The 22579-nt window shown below is 33.0% G+C and overlaps 1 protein-coding gene across 6 annotated transcripts in view; it reads left to right on the top strand.

Annotated features, from left to right (window-relative positions):
- The window catches only part of FAM193A (family with sequence similarity 193 member A), a 194035-nt gene that overhangs the window by 82926 nt on the left and 88530 nt on the right, over nucleotides 1-22579 (top strand). For 3 of the 6 annotated variants that reach the window (XM_031943757.1, XM_031943758.1, XM_031943756.1), the window contains exons 2-3: nucleotides 8991-9056; nucleotides 19703-19948. In XM_031943757.1, coding sequence (XP_031799617.1) covers nucleotides 8991-9056; nucleotides 19703-19948 — 312 coding nt within the window. Of the gene's footprint in view, nucleotides 1-8988; nucleotides 9057-12278; nucleotides 12341-13718; nucleotides 15646-19702; nucleotides 19949-22579 lie in introns of those variants that run through there. The other 3 variants (XM_023506137.2, XM_031943760.1, XM_031943759.1) reach the window with 3 other exon arrangements.

Genomic DNA, 22579 nt, shown 5'->3' with positions numbered 1-22579 from the left:
ACCATACTCTATTAATATATATGCTTGGAGAAAGAATGGCCCCGACCTACTCTTTGTGCAAGTCCTGATGTGTTGTATAGGAAATGATGATTTTGGTGGGCGGAGGCAGAGGGGCAGAGGGAAGCAGAGAGAGACTGCTGGCTGGCTTCTGGTCTGGCTCCTTTCTTAACTCATCTGCACACATTGAGATCGTGAACTCTTCCCCCCTCCCCCCCCCGTTCACCTCCGATCCCCCTTCACCTCTGATTCTTCTTCACCTCTACTGAGAATAAAGATTGAAGATTTTCCCTTAACCTGAATTCCTGACTCTGGTTGATTTTAAAATATGCAGGCATCACAATTAGTGGTAATTTGTATAGTCTTATTTTGTTGTTGTTGGGTTTGTTTTTTTTTTGTCATTGTATCACTTTTATCTTTTCTTTTTGCTTAATATTTAAGCTTAAATATAACCCAAGATCTTTTGTGATTAGTGATTTGAAAATGAAAATATATTATAAAGACATTCATATGCTATAAGATCTATGATAGTTTTGAAAAATGTGGCCATGATTATTCATTATCATTTTGTCATATAAAATAAAACTGAGCAGAATAGATTGTGTTGATTATATTTCCCATTATAATCAGCCTTGTTGGTCATCTGTTCATTCTTTTTCCTTAGTGGCCTGCTTTTTTCAGTTGTTCCTTTGGTATATCATAAGTATCATTAGCATCAAAATCTTGATCAGTGCTCCCTTATGATATATGGAATTGACACGAGGTTAAAGGATATGCCAATGTTGTACAAACTATGGAATAGTCTTTGAAGCTAGAAATTCCTTAGATACAGCCCATTGTTATACAGTATGTCTGTCATTTAGGTACTAATCCTGCCAAGTTGAGAAAATAATTTATTTAGGAAACATTTAAGATTTCTGAGAAAATAAGACAAGTTTTTCTTTCAAAGAATTTTAGGAAACATAATATGTACTGTGATAAATATAGATGGTAAATAATAAAATATCTTTTTCAGAATGGGAAGAAGTGGGGTTGCAACCATAGGTTTATCAATACTTTGGCCATAGAAACCATTGAAGTCTAGGTATTATGTCATAAAAGTTAACTGTTATACTTAAGTTCTTAAGCTATTAGTTGTAGGTTATTTGAAAGTTTTGGTTACATTTTATTTCTGAACTTTATTTGAATAGAAAATAGTCAAATTACAAAGGAATATCCTGATAACATACTTTCCATTCTAAAAGGGAACACCCCTCCCTAAAACACAGAACTGCAAACTTTGCAATTCGTACTCATTATACTGCTGTCCATTTCACTACACTACTGAGAATGTCCCTTTTAGCATTTGAAAGATATTGTTAGGTGTTTATGAAATAATAATAGCCACAATTATGTAGAACATTTATGTTTTACAAAGCACTTGACAATACATTATCTAAGTTGAATCTCACAACCACCTTATGAAATAGATGCTGTTTTTATCCTCATATTACCAGGGAGGAAATGGAAGCTAAGGAAGGTTAAGTGACTTGCCCAGGATTCCAAAGCAGCTAGTTAGTGTCAAAGGCAGGATTTGAACTCTGGTCTTTTTGACTCGAGTTTAACACTGTGAATTAGCAACCCTGAAATAAAAAACAAACAGAATCTTAGTTCTAAAAATCACATTTTTAGGAAAGTTATTAATAAACGTAGAAAAGCTTGACCAGGACTCTAAATTATGCCTTGTAAGGATAGACTGAAAGACTTTGGATATTGTTTAATCTCAAGAAGACATGTAGAGAAAGGGAATGCACACTAATATTTAGTCTAACTTCATATATAAATAATGGGATTTCAAAAGTAAAAGGAACTTCAGAGGTTATAGCTGTCTACATTGAACAAAAGTTCTCTCTACAACATACCCAATATCAATCAGCCTTTGTTGGTAGACTTCCACAGAAGGTAAACTCTATATCAAGGTAAGTCATTTCACTTTTGGATGATTGTAATTGTTAGGAAGTTTTTCCTTATTTCAACCTAAATCTTCCTTTTTGCAACTTTCATTGATTGCTTATAGTTTTGCCCTTCGCAGCTAAACAGAACATATAAAATTCCCTTTTCTTACAGTCCCTTTATATACTTAATTCTATTATAGTCCATCTTCTCTTACTTATCCCTATCCTGAATGATATCCATACTATTAATATAAAATTTGGTGCTCAGAGATGAGTGTAGTATTCTATATGTACTTTGACTACGTCAGAGTGAGTCTTAAACCTTAATTCTTGATTAATGCAACATAGGATGGCATTAGCTTTGTTTAGGTATCAATACCACAAGCCCTACTAAAACTTGAGGTTATATTTTTTAGATTAGCCAATACCTAGCCAAGTCTTTTTCATTTATATATTTTTTGAAATTGATTTTAAAAATAAAAAATTTATGAAACTTTTCTTATTTCCATTAAGTTTTCTCTTATTTCATTTGACCCAGTGTTCTAACCTTTCATTATGTGTTGAACCCTGACTCTGACATCCAGTATGTTAGGCAACATGACACAGTGATGAGGGCACTAGATTTGGAGTCAGAAGTATCTTTAAAATGTTTCCGATCTTTCCTTGGGTGCTCATTAGTTGTATGACTTAGTGCTTCAGTTTCCTCATCTGTAAAATGAGGTGAAGATTGCCTTCTAAGGTCACTTCTACCTCTAAATTTAAGTTTCTCTGATCCTTCTTGTCTGTGTTAGCTGAAAATTTAATTAGCAGGGGCTTCTATGTCTTTTATCCAAAGCATTGACAAAAATATTAAGCAGCACAGGACTAAAGCACCAAATTGAAGTTTAACTATGACTAGCTTTTTAGCCCAGCCATGAATCTGGTTGAAACTAATCTGATTGTATTATTAACATAGAAAATAATATTACATATTATTACATACATATTATTAATGTAATAATATTACATACATAATATTACATATTACATTGCTCCATCTTGTCTGCATGGATGACATAATCATTTAACTATGTGCCAAACATTGTTCTAAGCACTGAGATTACAAAAATGTCAAAGATAGTCTTTGTCCTCAAGAAGCTCACCATCTAATGGGGGAAAACAATATGCACATATGGTGCTATATATAAAGTAAACTATATATAGAATAAATAGGAAATAGTTTAATAGAGGGAAAGAGCATTGTAATTAAGAGAGGTTGGGGAAAGCTTTCTTTAAGTGGGATTTTAGTTGGGACTTAAAAGAAATCCGAGGTCATTTGTCAGCACAGAAAAGAAGGAGAACTTACTTTCATGCAGCAAGAGACCGAGACAGCATCTGGAATCTTGTTTGTGGAACAGCCAGGAGATCAGTGCCACTGGATTGAACAGCACATGTGTGAAGAGTAAGGTTGTAAGGGTATAAGAGAACTAGAAAAATAGTAGTGGACTATAGGTTGAAGGATTCTGAATGCTTAACAGAATTTTGTTTTTGCTTGTGGAGGCAATAGAAAGCCCTTGGAGTTTATTGAGGAGAGGGGAGTGATGTGATGAGACCTGTGTTGTAGGAAAATTACTTTAGTGATTAAATGGAAGATGGATTGGAGTGGGGAAGAGACTTGACAACAGCAGACCCACCCATAGGCTGTTGTAATTATTCAGATGAATTGATGAGGGCTTGTACTAGAGGGGTGGTAGTGTTAGAGGAAAGAAGGACACATGGCCGAGAGATGTTATCGAGAGGCCTAGATGGAGGTGGTGAAATGAACAGGCCTTGGCAACATCTTGCTTATAGAAAGTGACAGGAGTTGAGAATTACTTGGGGTGCTAGCTTCTGGAGATAGAAAGATGATGGTGCCCTCTACATAAAAGAACATAAGGGTGGGAAAGTTTAGAGGTTAAGAATGAATTGTGTTTTAGACATAATGAGTTCAATATATTTGCTGGACATTCAGTTCAAGATGTCTGAAAGGTGTTTGGAAGTGTGAGATTGGAGGTCAGCACAGAGTGTGGGGCAGGAAAGTTAAATGTTAGAATCATCAGCATAGAGATGGTTATTAAATGAAAAATTGTTTCCCAGCTTTCTGCTTTCCTTTTACTCTTGGCTGCATTGATTTTGTTTGTGTAAAAACTTTTTAGTTTAATAACTTACTGTCTTAAAGGAGGTGCCTAGAATACTTAGAAACTGAGTAATTTGCTAATGTTCACATTGTTATAACAGAAATTGGAATTGCTCATTCATAATCCTTAAGCCATAGAATTTTGAATTCTAGTGCCAGTATTCTTTTCTAGTTTCATGTGCTCTGATTTGTATCTATTGAAATAAGGTAAATAGTTGTTTTATGCCTAAGGGCAAGAAGTTATATATTATAACATTCATTATAGATTCTTCTATTTGGTTTGATCTGAGAAATGTAGCATTTTTTTTTTCCGAGAATTTTTCATTCTAGTAATAGCTAAGACTATCTCCAGTTACTTACTCTCCCCAAAGCACAAATTTCCTCATCTTAACCCAGTGTTCCTTAAGATTCAGTTCTCAGGGAGAAGGGATCCTGTAAGTATTTACATATTTCTCCCATAATGTGTAAAATCCCTAGATAGTAAAGAGCAGTGCTGTGTAAGTGATTAGTGAATATCATTGATTTTATTCCTCATCATTTTCCCCCCATCATTTTTTTAAGGAAGAAACAGCACAAATACTGTTTCTCTGTATGTAGTATGATAATAGACCTTTGCATTATTACTTCCCTTCTAAATATTTAGGCACTGTTTCAGTAAAAAGAGTGTGATAAGGGGAATTACTATGAAGGGACTAGTAGAGAGTATATTAATACGTTTTGTATGTTTGTATACCTTAAAGATATGGTATATAGTTAAGTGTTTTGTGTCCTAAAAGCCAGATTTATTCCACCTGTGGAATACTATAAAATATTTTGTAGACTGTTTAAAAAACAACTTAAAAATGAATTTAAGCATTAAATTTTTAAAAAGTTTAGTGTGCTGTTTGCTTTGTTTTAAGATAGAGGTAAGATTATATTTACCTCTAAATGCTTCATCCCCTTTAATAGATCTTAATATTGGATGGTTGCGATTAATGAGATAATTCCAAAAGTACTCTTTTTCAAGAAAGAAATATTCTCTTATGGGAGAAGGGAGAAGAATAAACATTAACATAATGCCTACCCTATGCCAGACACTATATTAAGCACTTTTACAAATTTTATTTTATTTAATCTTCATAATAATCCTTTGAGGTAAGTGCTGTTATTATATCCCCATTTTTATAGCTGAGATAACTGGGACAAACCGAGGTGTAATGACTTGACCAATATCAGACAGCCAACACAAGGCTAGATTTGAGTAGACTTTCTGACAATAGGCCCAGTGCTGTATCCACTGTACTACTATATAATTTGCCTTCTCATTATACTGTCACATTGTGAGCAGGTAACATAATTATGTTCCCCTCCTCCCCCCACTCGATTACATAGTACTTTTTAAAAAAAAAAAAAAAGTAACAAGACTTTTTAAAAAAAATAATAATAGCTTTTTATTTCTCAAAATACATGCAAAGATAATTTTCAACATTCACCTTTGTAAAACCTTGTGTTCCAAACTTCCCTAGACAGCAAGTAATCCAATATGGATTAAACATGTACAAATCTTCTAAATATATTTCCACATTTATCATGCTGCACCAAAAATAAATAAATCAAAAGAGAAAAAAATTAGAAAAAAGCAAACAACAAAAAAGATGAAAATACTATGTTGTGATCCACATTCAGTTCCCATAGTCCTCTCTCTGCATGTAGATGGCTCTCTCCATCACAGGTCTATTGGAATTGGTCTGCATCACCTCATTGTTGAAAAGTGCCAAGCCCATCATAGTTTATCATCACATAATCTTGTTGATGCTGTGTACAAGATTCTCCTGGTTCTCCTCATTTCACTCTGCATCAGTTCATGTAAGTCTCTCCAGGCCTTTCTGAAATCAGCCTGCTGATCATTTCTTAAAAAATAATAATATTCCATAACATCTATATACTGTAACTTATTCAGCCATTCTCCAGCTCATGGGCCTCTACTTAGTTTCCACTTCCTTGCCACTATAAAAAGGGCTGCTCTAAACATTTTTTCACATTTGGGTTCTTTTCTCTTTTTTATGATCTCTTTGGGATAAAGATCCAATGTCTCTACTGGATCACTGCTGGATCACAGTTTGCACAGTATGCACAGCTTGAAAGCCCTTTGGGCCTAGTTCCAAATTGCTCTCCAGAATGATTGGATCAATTCACTACTCCAACAATGTATTAGTGTTCCAGTTTTCCCACATCTCCAACATTTCTTCATTATCTTTTACTGTTATCTTAGGCAATCTGAGAGATGTGTAGTAGTACCTCCAGATCGTCTTAATTTGCATTTCTCTAATAATGATTTAGAGCATTTTTTCATATGAGTAGAAAATTGTCTATTTTTGTTACCTTTTATCAGTTGGAGAATGGCTTGTATTCTTATAAATCAGAGTCAATTCTCTATATATTTTAGAAATGAGACCTTTATCAGAATCCTTGAATGTAAAAATTTTTCCCAGTTTTGTTTTCCTTCTGATCTTGGCTGCTTTTGTTTTGTTTGTACAAAAATTTTTGATTTAATACAATCAAAATTATCCATTTTGCATTTCATAAGATTTTCTAGTTCTTCTTTGGTCATAAATTGCTTCTTTCTCCACAGATCTGAGAGGTAGACTATACCATTTCAATCTTATCTTGGTATAGTGGTTAGGATGTTGGGAAATGACACATTTCTGCCATACTATTTTCCAGTTAACAGCATAGTTTAAAAAATGTATTTGTTCTTAAAATATTTCAACATGTATATAACTGGATTTGAGAATGCCACAAACATAAGTAGTGTGTATAGTATATACTTTACATATTGAAAAATCTGACGTTTTTCTATATTGAATTAGTATTTTTCTGCTTATACTTCTTTGCATAATTTCCTTAACAACATAATTGATTTCACTTCTAAACAACTATATAGGGGATGACCATCCTCTGGGAATTTTGTTATTAAAGATGAACCTAGGCTCCCTCCTCTGGTTATTAATGAGTATATACTCATAACATTTCAAGTTGTAATGATTGCTTTTTTATATTAGTCATACACATGTATAAAGTTAATTGTTTTTAAAACAATTAAAAAACAAAGACAAAAATTTAGAATAGATTATTTTTTTTGCAAATTTTGATATGGAGAATATTAGGTTTGGTGCATAGTGTATATAAAGAGTAGAAATTATTATTTGGTTGATTTGATACATATATTAGTTATTAGACATTTAACCAGGAAGCTATACTGTTAGAAAATTTTTCTGTATAATTATTTTGTATGGGTTATAGTTTTGAAAAAATAAATAATTTTATATTCTCTATTTTATACTATTCTGTTTCATTTGATGATTTCTCATTTTCTGGAACAACTATAGTTCTAGAATAGTTTAAATACCATTAAAAGACTAGTAAAGGGGCAGCTAGGTGGTGCAGTGGATAGAGCACTAGTCCTGAAGTCAGGAGGACCTGAGTTCAAATGTGGCCTCAGACACTTAATACTTCCTAGCTGTGTGATCCTGGGCAAGTCACTTAACTCCATTTGCCTCAGGTTTAAAAAAAAAAAAAGACTAGTAAAAAGAGAAGAGAACACATTAAAAGAACTGAGTTCAGTCATGGATGTGAGTTAATAACATTGTTATTACCTGAACAAGACAACTTCATTTTCTGCACATATAAAATGAAAACATTTGACTGGTTGGTCTTTAAGCTCTTTAGATCTTTCAGCACAAAAATCTATGATTCTTTGAAATAGCTTCTGAATTATTGTTAGTTGGTCATATTGAAAATTTGAATCCTTCTTTGTGTAAATCAGTTTTAATCACTTTTGGCTTATAAGCTATAATAACAGCTGAAGTTAGTTGATTCCCAGTAGTTTTAGATATGAGTGGAAGTTCCTTTTGAAGTTTTTCTTTTGAAGGCTTGCCTGGTATTCAGAAAACATACGTGAAAATAAAAACAACTTATATATGTAAATAATACTCATGTAAAAGTTTTTCCTGTTTCCAAAAAATTAAGTTGTTGGTTCTTGTAATAAATATCCAAACACGGTGTTATGCAAGATTTAAATGGGTTTTGAGTAGTGGCAATTTTATTTCCTTTCATTTTTTTTCTTACCTTTAAAAAAAAGAAAGGAAGGAAGGAAGGAAGGAAGGAAGGAAGGAAGGAAGGAAGGAAGGAAGGAAAAAAATATATACTTAATTGCAGTGTTTTCCCCCCAAAGTTTTGTCTCTTAAAAAAAAATCCTTTAATAAAAAAGGTGTTTGGATAAGGGAATCTCCACTGATCCTACTTCAAGTGTGTAAGGAAAGGAAAAGGACCATATTTCCAGGGGGGAAAAAATGGCTCAGCAAGATATCCTAATTTTGGTCAACCAGAGGCAGAATTTAAGCTCCTTAAAGGAAGAGGAGGAGTTGTGCGTTTTTTCCTGGCATCTAGGTCTTGGGACTTGTTAGAAGTAATAGTTCCTTGAGATCTTTAGGAGCCACACCTAAATGTTATAAATTAGAACCTCTGGGAAGAAAGTTCCTGAGATGTGGAGGCAGTGCACAAAGGGAGGAAATGAGAGCGATACATGCAATCAAAAAAAGGAGGGTAATAATATGAAAAAATTCTTTTACCATTTTTCTTTCCATTACTGGAAAGCATATTATATAAATTATATAAAATAGTTTAGGGGCAGCTAGGTGGTACAGTGGATAGAGCACCAGCCCTGAAGTCAGGAGGGCTTGAGTTCAAATCTGGTCTCAGACACTTAATACTTCCTAGCTTTGTGACCCTGGGCAAGTCACTTAACCTAGTTGACTCAGAAAAAAAAAAAGTTTAAACTTGATCTCTTAGCAAGTGAAATATGGAAGAAGTAGACAACTTTATTTCATGATATAGTCTTAATCATATATTTTAATTTTTCCTAGGTTTCATTAAATGGTACCCAATTTGCTGATGGCCCTGTTGGTTCAGATTTCCCAAGTGTTTCTCAGGTATGAACAGTATGATATGGAATTTGAAATTTATTCCAAAATTTAAACGTGGGTGGGGGAAAAGTTGATCTTGGAAATACATAGCTATTCCTTCTTTCTCTCTCTTTCTCTCTCTCTCTCTCTCTCTCTCTCTCTCTCACACACACACACACACACACACACACACACAGTGTGTTACTTTTTCCACAAAACATTTAACAGTTTAATGTATGCAGAACATTATCTTTGCCCTTAAAATAACAGGTAAAGTAAAAAAAAAAAAAAGTAAATGAACAATCATACAAAATAGAATACACAGCAGATGTGTAAATCTGGTGTCCAAGATCAAAGGAAAGAAGGAGCACTGTCTTTTATTAGGAAAGCTTTCATGGAAGATTTTGTATTAGATTCTTCATGTGAAAAGAATAAGATTTCTTCACACACAGATGATGAAGATAGGATATTCCCAGCATAGTAGATAGAGAGGTAAGAAAGTAGAAGGTACTTTTATATGCAGTAAATAATCCATTTTGGCTGTTGTACAAGGAGGAGGAGATATTTTGGGGATCTCTGCTTTCATAAATCTCACAGTATAATGGAGAAAACAGTATATAAACAACTATATAAAAGCAAAGATTAGAGATCAGGCTTCTTTCAAAGGTGAAATTTTAATTGGGACTAAAAGGAAAGCCAGATGGTAGAGATGAAGAAGGAGAGAATTCTAGACATAGAACAGCTGCTGAAAATGACCAGAGTCAGGAGACTTGTGGAAGAAGTAGCAGCAAGGCTAGGGTCCTTATTTTGCTAAATTCTTGGGGCTAAGAAAAATATAAGAAGACTGGAAAGTTCAAAGTGGTAGGAAAATCACACATGGGATTTTATATTTTATACTACAGGTAATCCTATAGATAATGAAGCATAGTAAAACCTCCAAAAGAAACTTAAACACTTTATATAAATATGAAGGAAAATGAACTTGTGTTACTAACAAATGAGTGAAAGAGAGAATACTAAGAAATTTCTAGAAATCATGGGACAATAGAAGAAATTTCAGAATTAAGAGTGAGGTGAAATTGGGGCAGATCTCATAACTTTTTTTTTTAATAACTTTTTATTGACAGAGCCCATGCCAGGGTAATTTTTTACAACATTATCCCTTGCACTCACTTCTGTTCCGATTTTTCCCCTCCCTCCCTCCACCCCCTCCCCCAGATGGCAAGCAGTCCTATACATGTTAAATAGGTTACAGTAGATTTTAGATAACAATATATGTGTGCAGAACCAAACAGATCTCTTGTTGCTCAGGGAGAATTGGATTCAGAAGGTATAAATAACCCGGGAAGAAGAACAAAAATGCAAGCAAATCTCATAACTTTTAATGCAGAATTAAAAATCACAGAGCACGAAAAAATAATACACGATGGAGAATTCAAAAGAAGTAGCTCAGAGGGCAGCTATGTGGCGCAGTGGTTAGAGCACCAGCCCTGAAGTCAGGAGGACCCGAGTTCAAATCTGGCCTCAGACACTTAACACTTCCTAGCTGTGTGACCCTGGGCAAGTCACTTAACTCAATTGCCTCAGCAAAAAAAAAAAAAGAAAGAAAAAGAAAAAAGAAAATGGTTCAGAAAAACTAAGATTTAGAACATGAAAATTCTCAATGGAGGGCAATATGGCTGAAGACAAGCAGAAAGCAACAGTGTTAAAAAAAAAATAGGACCTCTAGAGAGATCAGAGCTAATGATCTTATAGATAGAAGGCACAGAGGTGGTAAGGATCACAGATCTCCCAGAAAACCATAACAGATCAAAAGGAAAATATATGAATATTACCTTATATCAGTAATATCTGATGATATTTAAGGATCAAGTGAGAGATTTGTTTATTTTTATCAACTTGTACTACTAGTGAATCCCATAACAAATATCACATTACATACATAAATAAAACTGTACTTCAAGAAAAACATAATAGATTTTCCCCAAATTTCTTAATTTAGACAAGAATTCACAGATTTTCTCTAAAGTGTGTGTGTGTGTGGGGGGGGGGGATCCAAACCTATAAACATAATTCAAATTCCAAATACTTAAGGTGGTTAAATTGGACAGTTTCAATAGCACTTTCTTGGCACATTCAGGAAGAAGATGTACAAATAAGTAGGAAAAGCAATTTGAATAATGGGTTATTACATTCATGAAAGAAGTAAAGGAGTCCAGTATACAGCATAAAATAGCCTATCCTCAAAGTCAGTGGGGGGGAGGGGGGGAATTTTAACAAAATTTTAACAACATTGGATAGTATGGATGTATATGTAAAAAGATCAATGAATTTGCCAACAACCCAACTAAGAGAAATACAAGGAAAGCAAATAAGAATAAACAATGAAATTTTCTCATGTTTATAGCCTGTTATTTAAAAAGAGAGATTAATCTCTGGGATAAAAGAGAAAAAAACAGAGAAGGTTCATGAAGGGACACAAGTAACCAAAGGGCTAAAGATTAAAGAGGACTCTTCTAATCTGGAGAGAGAAAGGAAAAAGAGTTGAGTTAATATTCTGTATACTAAGTCCCTGATCCATTCAGTCATCAAAAAAATACTTTTTTTTTTTTTGTTAACAAGCATTTATTTTCTCTCCCTACATTGCTTTCTCCTCCCTTTCCCCAAGAAAAGAAAATCCAAATCTTTGAAAAAAATATACATAACATAAAGCAAAACTCCCACATTGTCCATGTCCTTAAAAATTGTAAATTTCATTCTGGACCCTGAGACCATATCAAGAAGGTGAGTAGCATGCTTTGTTTTCTCACTTTCAGAATTGTGGATTCCAAATGAATTGTGAATGATCATAGTTAAGTATTTCAGAGTTGTTTATTTTTATGTCGTTGTTACTATATAATTTTTTTTTCCTGGTTTTGTTCATTCTGTATAAGTTCATAGCAGTTTCCTGCAACTGTCTATTTCATCATTTCTTATGCTACAGTAGTATTATATCCATATGGTATAGTTTACTCAGCTTTTATTCAGTATGTCCCTGCTTCTCTTTAGTTGCTACTTCTTTGCATCTCATAAAGAATTGAGATAAATTCTTTTGTGCATATGGGTCTTTTTCATCTTTCTTCATATCCCTGGGGTAGAGGACTAGAAGTTGCATTACTGAGTCAAAGGATATACATAACTTATTAACTTTTTAGTCATTTTACTTTCTAAAAATTGTTGGATTCATTTAAATCAATATCTTTCTTGCAGGAATGGCAGTTCCTCCAAGTGGGAAGTTGCATGAATGGGGAATGGGAAAACAAATGAGGGGAGTGAGTAATACATTCCTACATTGTCTCTAGGTGAATAATGAAAGAATGGTGATTTTTGTAGTTAGCAATAACATTGGGAAACAGGACTATAGAGAGAGAGGAAGAAAAGATCTGTGAATACAAGACAAAAATTTCTTGGGGGGGGTGCATTGAAAGAAAATATAAGAGTTTAGGGGGAGTCAGAAGAGAAAGATTTAACCGTGAGGTAATAAACACACACACACACATGTACATGTATACATACATACTAAATATTAGCATGACATTTAAATTCATAAAATGAAAGTTAAAACAACTTTTCGTGTTACTTTCTACATTAGACAAATGTAAAAAAAAAAATAAAAAGAATGATACTGAACTGAACAAAGAACAAAAATCTTAAGGTATCTTCTTAATAGAAACATTCAAGAATACCATTTTCTCAGTACCAGATGATATCTTTACCGAAAAAAAAAAATCCTGGTACAGAATAATTATAGACAGATGGGGGGAAAAAACCAGAATTTACTGACCTTCTCTTACTGGATTATTTAGTAATTTTTATTAGAAATAGAAGCAAAAGATGGTGACCTAAACTTTGACTTAGCAATAATATTGTAATTAAATAATAGCTTACAGAACAAATTATAGAAATAAAAACTATGTAAAACAATGAGACGATATAATCATTATACAGGTAAAACAGTCTTTTTGGGAAAAAATCATATCTCTCTAATCAACACAATGGAAAAAAGAAAGGCTTGATGAAGAAATTATATAATTTTTAAAATGGATAAACTTAGCTAACTTGATCAAAAAGAAGGAAAAACTGAAATTATTAAAATGAACAAGGTAAAATCACTAAAAATAGAACTAAAATAATTATTAGAAACTATAATACATAGTTCTCTACCAGTAGAATTGATGATTAAAAAAGAAATGGAGGATTATCTACAAGAATATGTTTAAACACCAAAACTAACAGAACATAAAATAAATTTTAAACAACCCCTTGTTTTATTTTATTTTATTTTTTTTATTTAATAGCCTTTTATTTACTGGATATATACATGGGTAACTTTACAGCATTAACAATTGCCAAACCTCTTGTTCCAATTTTTCACCTCTTACCCCCCCCCCACCCCCTCCCCTAAATGGCAGGATGACCAGTAGATGTTAAATATATTAAAATATAACTTAGATACACAATAAGTATACATGACCAAAGCATTATTTTGCTGTACAAAAAGAATCAGACTCTGAATTATTGTACAATTAGCTTGTGAAGGAAATCAAAGATGCAGGTGTGCATAAATATAGGGATTGGGAATTCAATGTAATGGTTTTTAGTCATCTCCCAGAGTTCTTTTTCTGGGTATAGCTAGTTCAGTTCATTACTGCTCCATTAGAAATGATTTGGTTGATCTCGTTGCTGAGGATCAACCCCTTGTTTTAAATTAAGATGAAAGAAATAGGTTGTTTCCCAGGGTCATACTATAAGTATTTTGAGAGAAGTTTTGAAATTAGATCTTTCTGACTTTGATCCCATTATTTCTACATTTACATACATATGGCCTCCTTTTGAATTGTTTTTAATTAGAAATTAATAAGATTTTGTGATGTTAGTACTATACATTCTTAATAGAATTCAGAAGAGTTTGAAATAAGTTTCCTAGGCTTAAAGGCATAAATAGAAGTAGAATTTGTCTCCTTGCCATAAATTTAATATTTTCAACAATGCCATACTCCTGTTAATGGTAAAATGCTGAGAAAGATAGGAAAATTCAGTGAATGGTACCTCTGAAACAAAAAATGAACACAATATCTAGTGAGCAATAGTTAACTTATTTATTATGCATTATGGACAGATTAAGCAGAAAGAGGCCTGAAGAAAGGCTACTAGATTTGCTGATAAGAAGGCTATTGGTAACTTTTGACCTAGAGTAATGGTTAGGAAAAAGCCAGACCTCAAGGGGAATCCAAACATTCAATGAGTTTCTAAAGAGTTTTAATAAATGAAGAATAGTAAAAATGGAATGATGCCTGGATGGATTAGAAAGTATAAAAGAAAAAAGCTTTTTGTTACTTTTTATTCTAATCAGGGAGGAGATATTGTTATGTGGGAAAGACTTAGAAAATGAGATTGAAGATAAACATTATCAGAGAGTAGGAGGTGATTGCTATAGCAGGATCTTAGAGGAGGCCAGAGGAAATAGGATCAAGAGCACATTTACTAGGATTATTTGGAGTAAGATATTTGTCAACCATTTCTTCTGCAGTCTGAAGGACAGAAGAATAAAGGAAGGCTGAGATGTTTAGAGGAATGGAAGAAGGGGAAGTAAGGGAGTTCCATTTGGAGAGTATGAATCTTCTCAATCAAGTAGGATGCTCTGTAGATAAGAATTAGGAGAATAAAGTAGAAAATGGAAACTCTCACCAAGGTAGTAGTGGACTCTCTGAAAGTTTGATTGGACCAAGGAGAATGAGACATTGATGAATTATTAGAATAAAATTTAAAGATCAGAAAAACATATTAGAAAAAGCTACAAGCTAACCATTATCAAAACAACGACCTAGAAAATAGATTAAGGAGAAATAACTTAATAGTCAGGCTTCTAGAAATCCATAACCAAGTTTCCTATCACCATATGCCATATTTCAAAAACTGTATTCAAAAGAATACCCAGACAACGAACTAGTGGGCCTAGTGAAAATAGAAGCAATCCATCAATCACTTACTGAAAGAAATCCCCAGTGATGTCATACCCAAAATTCAGACATTGCAAGGCAGTGGGGAAAAGTACTGCAAATATCCAGAAAGAGTTTAATAGTTAAGAATCAGTCAGGACACATAATTCTTGGCAGTTCTTGCTGTAAAGGTGCCATTTCAAAAGATAAAGGATTGTGACCAAAAATAACTTGGCTTCCATAACCAAATATAATTATGGTAGAGGAAAGAGTGAGGAATAGATCTTTCATGGAATAATAGGTTGTTAAAGATTCTGTATTAAAATACCAAAACTGAGTAGATATTTAGAAATGACAACATTCTAACAGAAATCTAAAAAAAGCAAATACATTTGAGTAGTAGGAAGGGGATAAGTAATGTTAAGTGTTCACATTCTAATAGTTAAAGGACAAGGATTCCTTCAGAATCCTAATGATTTTTTTTCTTTTTTTTTTTTAAGTTTATTTCCATATTAGCTGTATTACCTACCTTTCAACCCTTCCTCGCCCCCCAAAACCCACAAGCAAATACAATCAAGAAACATGAAGTGAAAGAAGTTGCTTTAATCTGACTTAGTCTATGAGTTCTCTCTTTGGAGGTGAAAGACTTTTTTTTTAATCATAGATTCTCTGGAATTATCTTTAATCATTATTTGGACCAGAGTAGCAAAATCTTAAATAATTGATCATCCTTAAAATATTGTTACTGTATATACAATGTTCTTGTTCTTTTTACTTAGCATCAGTTCATATAAGTCTTCCCAGGTTTTCTTGGAAATCATCCTGCTAGTCATTTCTTATAGCACAATAATAGAATAGGATCCTGATGATTTTCCAGAGTCACAGAAAGAATTAAATAAAACAGGTGGACTGGGTGGTATTTTTATAATATTTGGAGAGGGGGGAAATGTGGGCAAAGGACTATTAAAAACAAAAAAAGCAAAGGGAATTTTTCTTACATTTGAGTTACATTACCAGTGTATACAAAAATAGAAAGAATATAGAGAACAGGTATCATGAACCACATTTTATTTTAACGAGAAAAGAGAATTTTACAAACATGCAGAATCTAATGTGAGTTCACACACAATAAGGAGAGAATAAGACTTAATAGATAGAATCACATAGGAAATAGTCCCATGGGGAAAATTAGCTTTGTAATGTGAATTATGAAGGGAGAATTAGAAATAAAGAAAAAGAACTCTAATAATTGGTGGAAGTGGAAGAGAGAAGAGAAAGTGAAGAAGCAGATCTCTTCTATTACATATATCTAGTATTGATTATCTTCTTTATATTTTACCATCTTCTCTGCAATGGGAGAATACAGAGAGGGGGTCAGAGAAGAGAAAAGATAAGTTCAAAGGAAACAGAAGAAATCCTCTGAACATTTATGGAAAGAACTCATACATAAAATGAGAAGATAAAACAGTGGGTTAAGGTTAGAAAGCAATATATTTTTTCAAGAAATAAATTTGAAAGTTAAGGATTTATATTTATTTAAAAATAATTTTTCCTAGATGAGCTTGAAAAAGTAGGAATAACAGTCATGATCTCAGAAAAGGCAACATTAAAAGTAGATATAGTTAAAAGAGATAAACAAGGAAGTTGTATCGTACTTAGAGGCACCATAGGTAGTGAAATAATATCAGTATTTAATGTATATATGTTAAATAATTCTAACAGAAAAATTGATTGAATTAAGGAAAAGAATAGACTGTAAAATTGTAATGCTTGTTATTATGCACCCTTTTTCAGACCATGGCAAATTTAACCATAAGATAAACAGATCTTTTGCTACATCTCTTTCAGTTATTAAACAAAGAATATATGGTTTTTCACCTTTGCTGTATGATGAGAGAATCAGGATAATAGCAAATAAGAGCAGTTAGATCAAATGAGGGTTCTTTTTTTTTTTTTAATTAAAAAAGAGAGATTGTGATAGCTTATTAAAGTATATTTTCATTAATGAATGAATGAAAAAATTTATTCAGTGCTTTTTATATACAATGATTTGGCTGTGATAACTGGGCGGGAGTATGTGGAACACTAATATTGGACTGAGTCCTAGACTGGCTATATTAAAGGCTAAGGGAATGTAATGCAGAAAGTGGCAGGCACCAGGAAGTGATCCAGCCTTACCATGGCACTTTCTCTATCTCCTTCTGTGAGCTACACTGAAAACATGTTTACTACTACATCTTTTTCCCCTTCCCAGTTTTCCATTATAACAAATAAATTTTGAGGGGAAGAGAAAAAAAACAGCTCAGCAAAACTAACATTGAAAACTTAACATTGTATGTTATATTCTACCACATTTTGCCTTGTCATAATTCTTCTTCTTTGGAACAAAGCTCATCATTATATATAAGTTTGCATCATTCTATCTTTATTATTATTATTTTATATTGTTATATAAATATTATTATTTTTCCAACAAACAATAATTATTGAGGATACAAAGAAATAGAAAAAAACAGTCTCTGCTCTCCAGGAATTTACATTCTAAATACCATACATGCTGTCATAAAGAAATCAGATAAATACAGATTATGGAGCTAAATCTTAAAGAAACCCTGAAATTGTTGTAAGAACTTGAGAGGAAAAGCATTCCAGATATGGGGTAAATAGCCTGTGCCAAGATTCAGAGACAGAGGGTATAATGTCATTTTTAAAAATTGGCAAATGAGTATGTGAAGAAGAGGAGTGCCATATAAGAAGATGGAAAAAGAGGGAGGGTACTAGGTTATAAAGTTTTAAATGTCAATCAAAAGCCTTTGAACTTGATCCTGGAGGTGAGGGGAAGCCATAGAACATAACTTAACTCTTTAGGAAAATTTCCTTGGAAATTTTGTGTGGAAGATGGATTGGAGTAAGGAGGGACTTGAATTTGAGAGGTGAAGCTATTGTACTAATCCAGGCAAGAGATAAATAGGGCTTGAACTAGTGTGGTGGTGCTGTAAATGGAGAGAAGGGGATCAATGGGAGATTATGGAGAAAGGTAATTGCAAGATTTGTCAATTTAGATATGAGGGCTAAGTTAGAGAGTAATAGAGGATGCCATCATTTCATAGTTATACTCATTCACTATATTTTTCTGGTTCTTATTTTACTTTATATTAGCTCAAATAAGTTTTTTCATCCTTCATTCACCATATTTTATATTTCTTATGTCATATATTCCATTATGTTCACTTGCCTGAATGTTAGTCATTTCTCTATTGATAGGCACCTATTTTGTTTCCAGTTCTTTGCTACTACAAAAAAGTATGTATGCATGCGTGTGTGTGTATTAATATAGTCTAAGATGGAAAATGAGATGATAGATAATAGCTCACATTTCTGTAAAAGGTTTTTTACAAATATTGAAGATTTTACAAAGAACCGCCTTATAAGATAAATAATATAAGTACTTGCTCCCATTTAACTCATAAGAGAAGAGGCATAAAGAATTTATGTGACTTATTCTAGATCATACAACTAGTAAACATCAGTTATGTTGACAACTTTCACACCTGGTCCTCTTGCTTTCATTTCTTCTTTCTTTCTTTCCTATATTTGTTGTCATTTATATCTACTAATTTGTAAGTTCAAGTTCCTTGAAGACAAATATTTCTTTTTATCTTGTCTTTTTTATGGCACAGCACATATATCTATATATACTTAATGTTCTTTGAATGAGTGGCATATTTTACAGGATTTACATAATTTGTCTTTTTCTTAATATTAGCCTCAGCACTTAAATTACAAGTTAAGTACTTCAGTTCATTGAGTCTTAAAGCCTTTTCTTTTCTTGGCTTTAAATTGCAGATCTACAGGTGACAAACTGGGTTAAATTGTCAGAAGTGATATTTTAATTAATGGGTGTTATGTATGCATTCATCTTTTGATTTAATTCAACGTTGCTTTCCTTTTTTTTTTTTAAGCACAAATCATATTTCCTTCTTTGCGTTATTTCATCTGATTTGTGTTGTTAATCATCTCTGACTCCTGTTACAAATAACAGCTTTAGCCGTGTTAAAAAGGAAGTTTTGAAATCATTTTTATAGATTATGTACTTTGACTTTATGGGAAACCTAAAAGTAGCTCAGCCAAGTGGCCTTGATTCCTCTGAAGTCAGTCTGAGTTGCAGTTCCTTGTAAAGCATTGGGGCTTTGGGGCAGCCAAAAGAAATACGGAATGGTGACTGGTTCCCATTGGATAGCTAAGGGAGTATAATTTAGTTGACTGAGAACAGTTTGAGAATAGAAATCTTAAAGGGGGGAACATATTCACGAAAGGAGAGGCAGCCCTGAGTTGTTAAATAGCAGATTTGCTTTTCTCCATGTTAACTCTCGTTATAGTGTTTGCTGCCAGCAAAGAATAATAGCACAATGATTTCTAGACAGGTTAAAGAAATTGAATAACTTTCCAGTGCCTACCTGAATAAGGTGTTTATTATGACTGGCTTATCTGACTTGACATATTGTGAGGCTCTAGAACATTAATTTATTATTATTATTATATTACATGTCAGCTCAGATATTAGGAAATATTTGCATAGACTTTTTATTCCTTCTGAATATCTTAGTGGCACAGTGAAAAAATGTCAATTTATGGTAAAAATTGAACTTGTTGTTATAATATGTTGAAAACGTAAACGTTTTTAATCTGTTTCAGACTCCATTTACTTTTGGCTTGGGTCAGAGAGCACCATATACAACTGGAGAGCATTGTCTTCTTTGTAGAAGTGAGCGGAAAGATTCCTCACTTTCAGAGAGTGGGATTAAAAATTCTAGCAAAATGGCACTTTCTACATCTCCTAAAGCAAATAGTATGCTGCATCTTCCACTTTGGGTATGTCCAGACTGTCGAAGAACAGTTGAGAAAGAAGAGAGGCATGCTACCTTGGAACAATCTCTTATGGTGAGTGTTCCTGGGTGAATAAAGAATATTCTGGAGTATGTTTGAAAATAAATATTCCCAGATGTTTTCTTGCCTTTTTGTGTGTATCTGTTCTACATGATAAGTTGTCCAAGAAAGTAAATTACTATTATATTTGGTTCAGTGAGCTGAAGAATCATAATTATTATGCAAGCAGGGAAAAAGTATGAGAAGCATTAAAAAGTAATAAGATCACAAATTGAATTATTAGAACAAAAATATTTTATAGTTCTGCAAACACTTCAGGTAATAGTGAATAAATGCCAAGCACACAAAAATAGTTATGACAAAAGTTCAACTTGGAAGTTGAAATCTAATTGAATGACATAGGTAAAAGTAATCACGAAGAAAGGAAGAATAGAATTAACATGATATGCAGTGCCTAGAGCACAGAAAAACACTTTGGATTTAGAATTGAAGAACATATTAGTAATCTTGACTGTTGCTTTTAATTTGCATTACCTTAAGCAAGTAACTTCATTTTGTTGGGCCCAGTTTTCTCATTTCTAAAACGAAAATCGTGGACTGGATGATCTCCTATGGTCCCTTTCAGCTCTAAATCTATGAATCTGTGAAAACAACTGACAAAATACTTTGAAAAGTTTTAAGATAAGGTAGTTTTCCATCTAGGGAAGGTTCAGAGAAGAATGTTTCAGAGAAGGAGTGGCTTCTGAGTTGGGCCTTTGGCAAAGGAGGTTCTTCATCCTGTAGACATGAGGCTATAAAGGTGAATCCATTTTGTGCATGTACAAAGGCCCAGAGGAAGTAGGCAGGGTGAAAACAGAGTAGATTCCTCTTTGGTAGGACCTTGGGCAAGTCATTTGGCTGCACTCAGTTCTTGCATCCATAAAATGAAGGGGCTGAATTCAATTATTTTTAAGTTCCCTTTGAACTCTAAATCCTCTGAACCCTTTTAAACTCTTTAAGAAATGAATAGAATGAGCAAACAAAAAAATAAAGTGAGGATAAGGTAAAAAAAAAAATGAGGGAAAATGGGAACAGTACATGATGCTAGGCTTTTTTTGCTCATGCTTGAAAAATATAGATGGTTGTGTCAGAGAGGCTGCTGAATGTAGTTATAAGAAGCTTGACCTCTGGTAGTGTGCTGCCAATAAGAACCCAGGTCTTCTTTCACTTCTCATCTTTTTTGATGATATTCTACAGTGTACTTAATGTCTTTGAATTTCAGTATTCTGATCATTGAAATGACAGGATTTGATTTAGATGGCTACTATTTTACAATGCTATGATTCTAAGAAAGGATAGAAGTCAGTCTTAATTTACCACCTTTCAGAACTTCAGCTTCATCATTGTCTTTCTTTAATGTCTCTCAGTATTTGGTCATTATTTTTATCTGAAAAGAGATTGATTTCATATTGTCTCCATTTGTGAGTTTTGCATTCAGAGATAGTTTGTATTCTCATTTTTTCCCTTGTCCACCTATTATTTTCCTAAGTCTTTGTGTCTTGTACTTTTCTTCCATTTTTCTTTTTTAAGTTAAACCTATAAATGTTATTAGTGTTATTCCTAGCCCTTTGAGAGAGAATTTGAACTCAATTCATAAAGACCATCTCCATGAGATAAATTTTTGAAAAATAGTATTTTGATGTCTGCAAGGAGAGATTAGGTGGGAGGTTGAAGTTAACTGTGCTATTCTATGGTAGTCCTTTCTGTCATAGAGGAAACCTGTTCATATAACTCTTCAACTAGTTTTTTTTTTTTCCAGGCCTCTTATGAGTTAATGCTGGGAAATGCATTGAGTCCTTCAAATAAAGAGAACCAGACCTTCCCTCTCCTTTTTTTTCTTCCCCCTATTAGGGTGAATTGACTGGAATCAGTAATTAGGACTTTTTAACTCATGTTCCACTGAATGCATTACCCTTTCTAGGCACTGGAGAAAGAAAAACAATTAATTTTTGACATAGCATTGATTTGGTCCTTCTTTCACTTTCTTCAAGCTTATTTTTTTGATATGATTGAGTTGATTACTTTTTTTATTTTAAAAAAATTTAGTTGATAACTTTTAGTGAAACTCTATCTTGATACTAGCAGCCATGCTGCTATATTCCTAAAAATATTGCCTGCTATTTGTGGGGAGAGGGGAGCAAGTTTGAAGGTGGAGTGCAGGTACCAGACACTTGGGTTTGGAAGAAGCATCGTTAATTGTTAGAGAAACTTTGAGCTGAAAATCCCCCTTTTTAGTTTTAATTCTGGATTTTAAAGAGAAACTTAAATGAAACTTTAAGGTATAAATTTCTTATTTTGTATTATAAGATTTTAATTATTTTTTGTTTGGTCATTCAATCTTTGTAACTCTATGTAAAATCCAAGTCCTAAAGTACCATCATATCACAGGTCTAAGTTGGTACCTCAGAGACTCATCTATAGCTGACTAGTAGAATAAGAATAATTTACAATTTTAATTTATTAACATAGGATTATCTTGAAGGTTTGCTTGAGAATATCTAATAAAAGAGAACCCACTAAGACAGTCCATTCTACATTTTGTTAACTCACATAATTGTTTCCTTCATACTTGCATTTTTTTGTCCCTTATTGTCTCACAGAGTAAAGGATAAATCCTTAGGACTTTCCATTAGACAGTTCCATGTC

Source organism: Sarcophilus harrisii, chromosome 6 (assembly GCF_902635505.1).
Source record: "Sarcophilus harrisii chromosome 6, mSarHar1.11, whole genome shotgun sequence".
NCBI lineage: Eukaryota > Metazoa > Chordata > Mammalia > Dasyuromorphia > Dasyuridae > Sarcophilus > Sarcophilus harrisii.
This window is presented reverse-complemented; position numbering and strand designations above follow the sequence as displayed.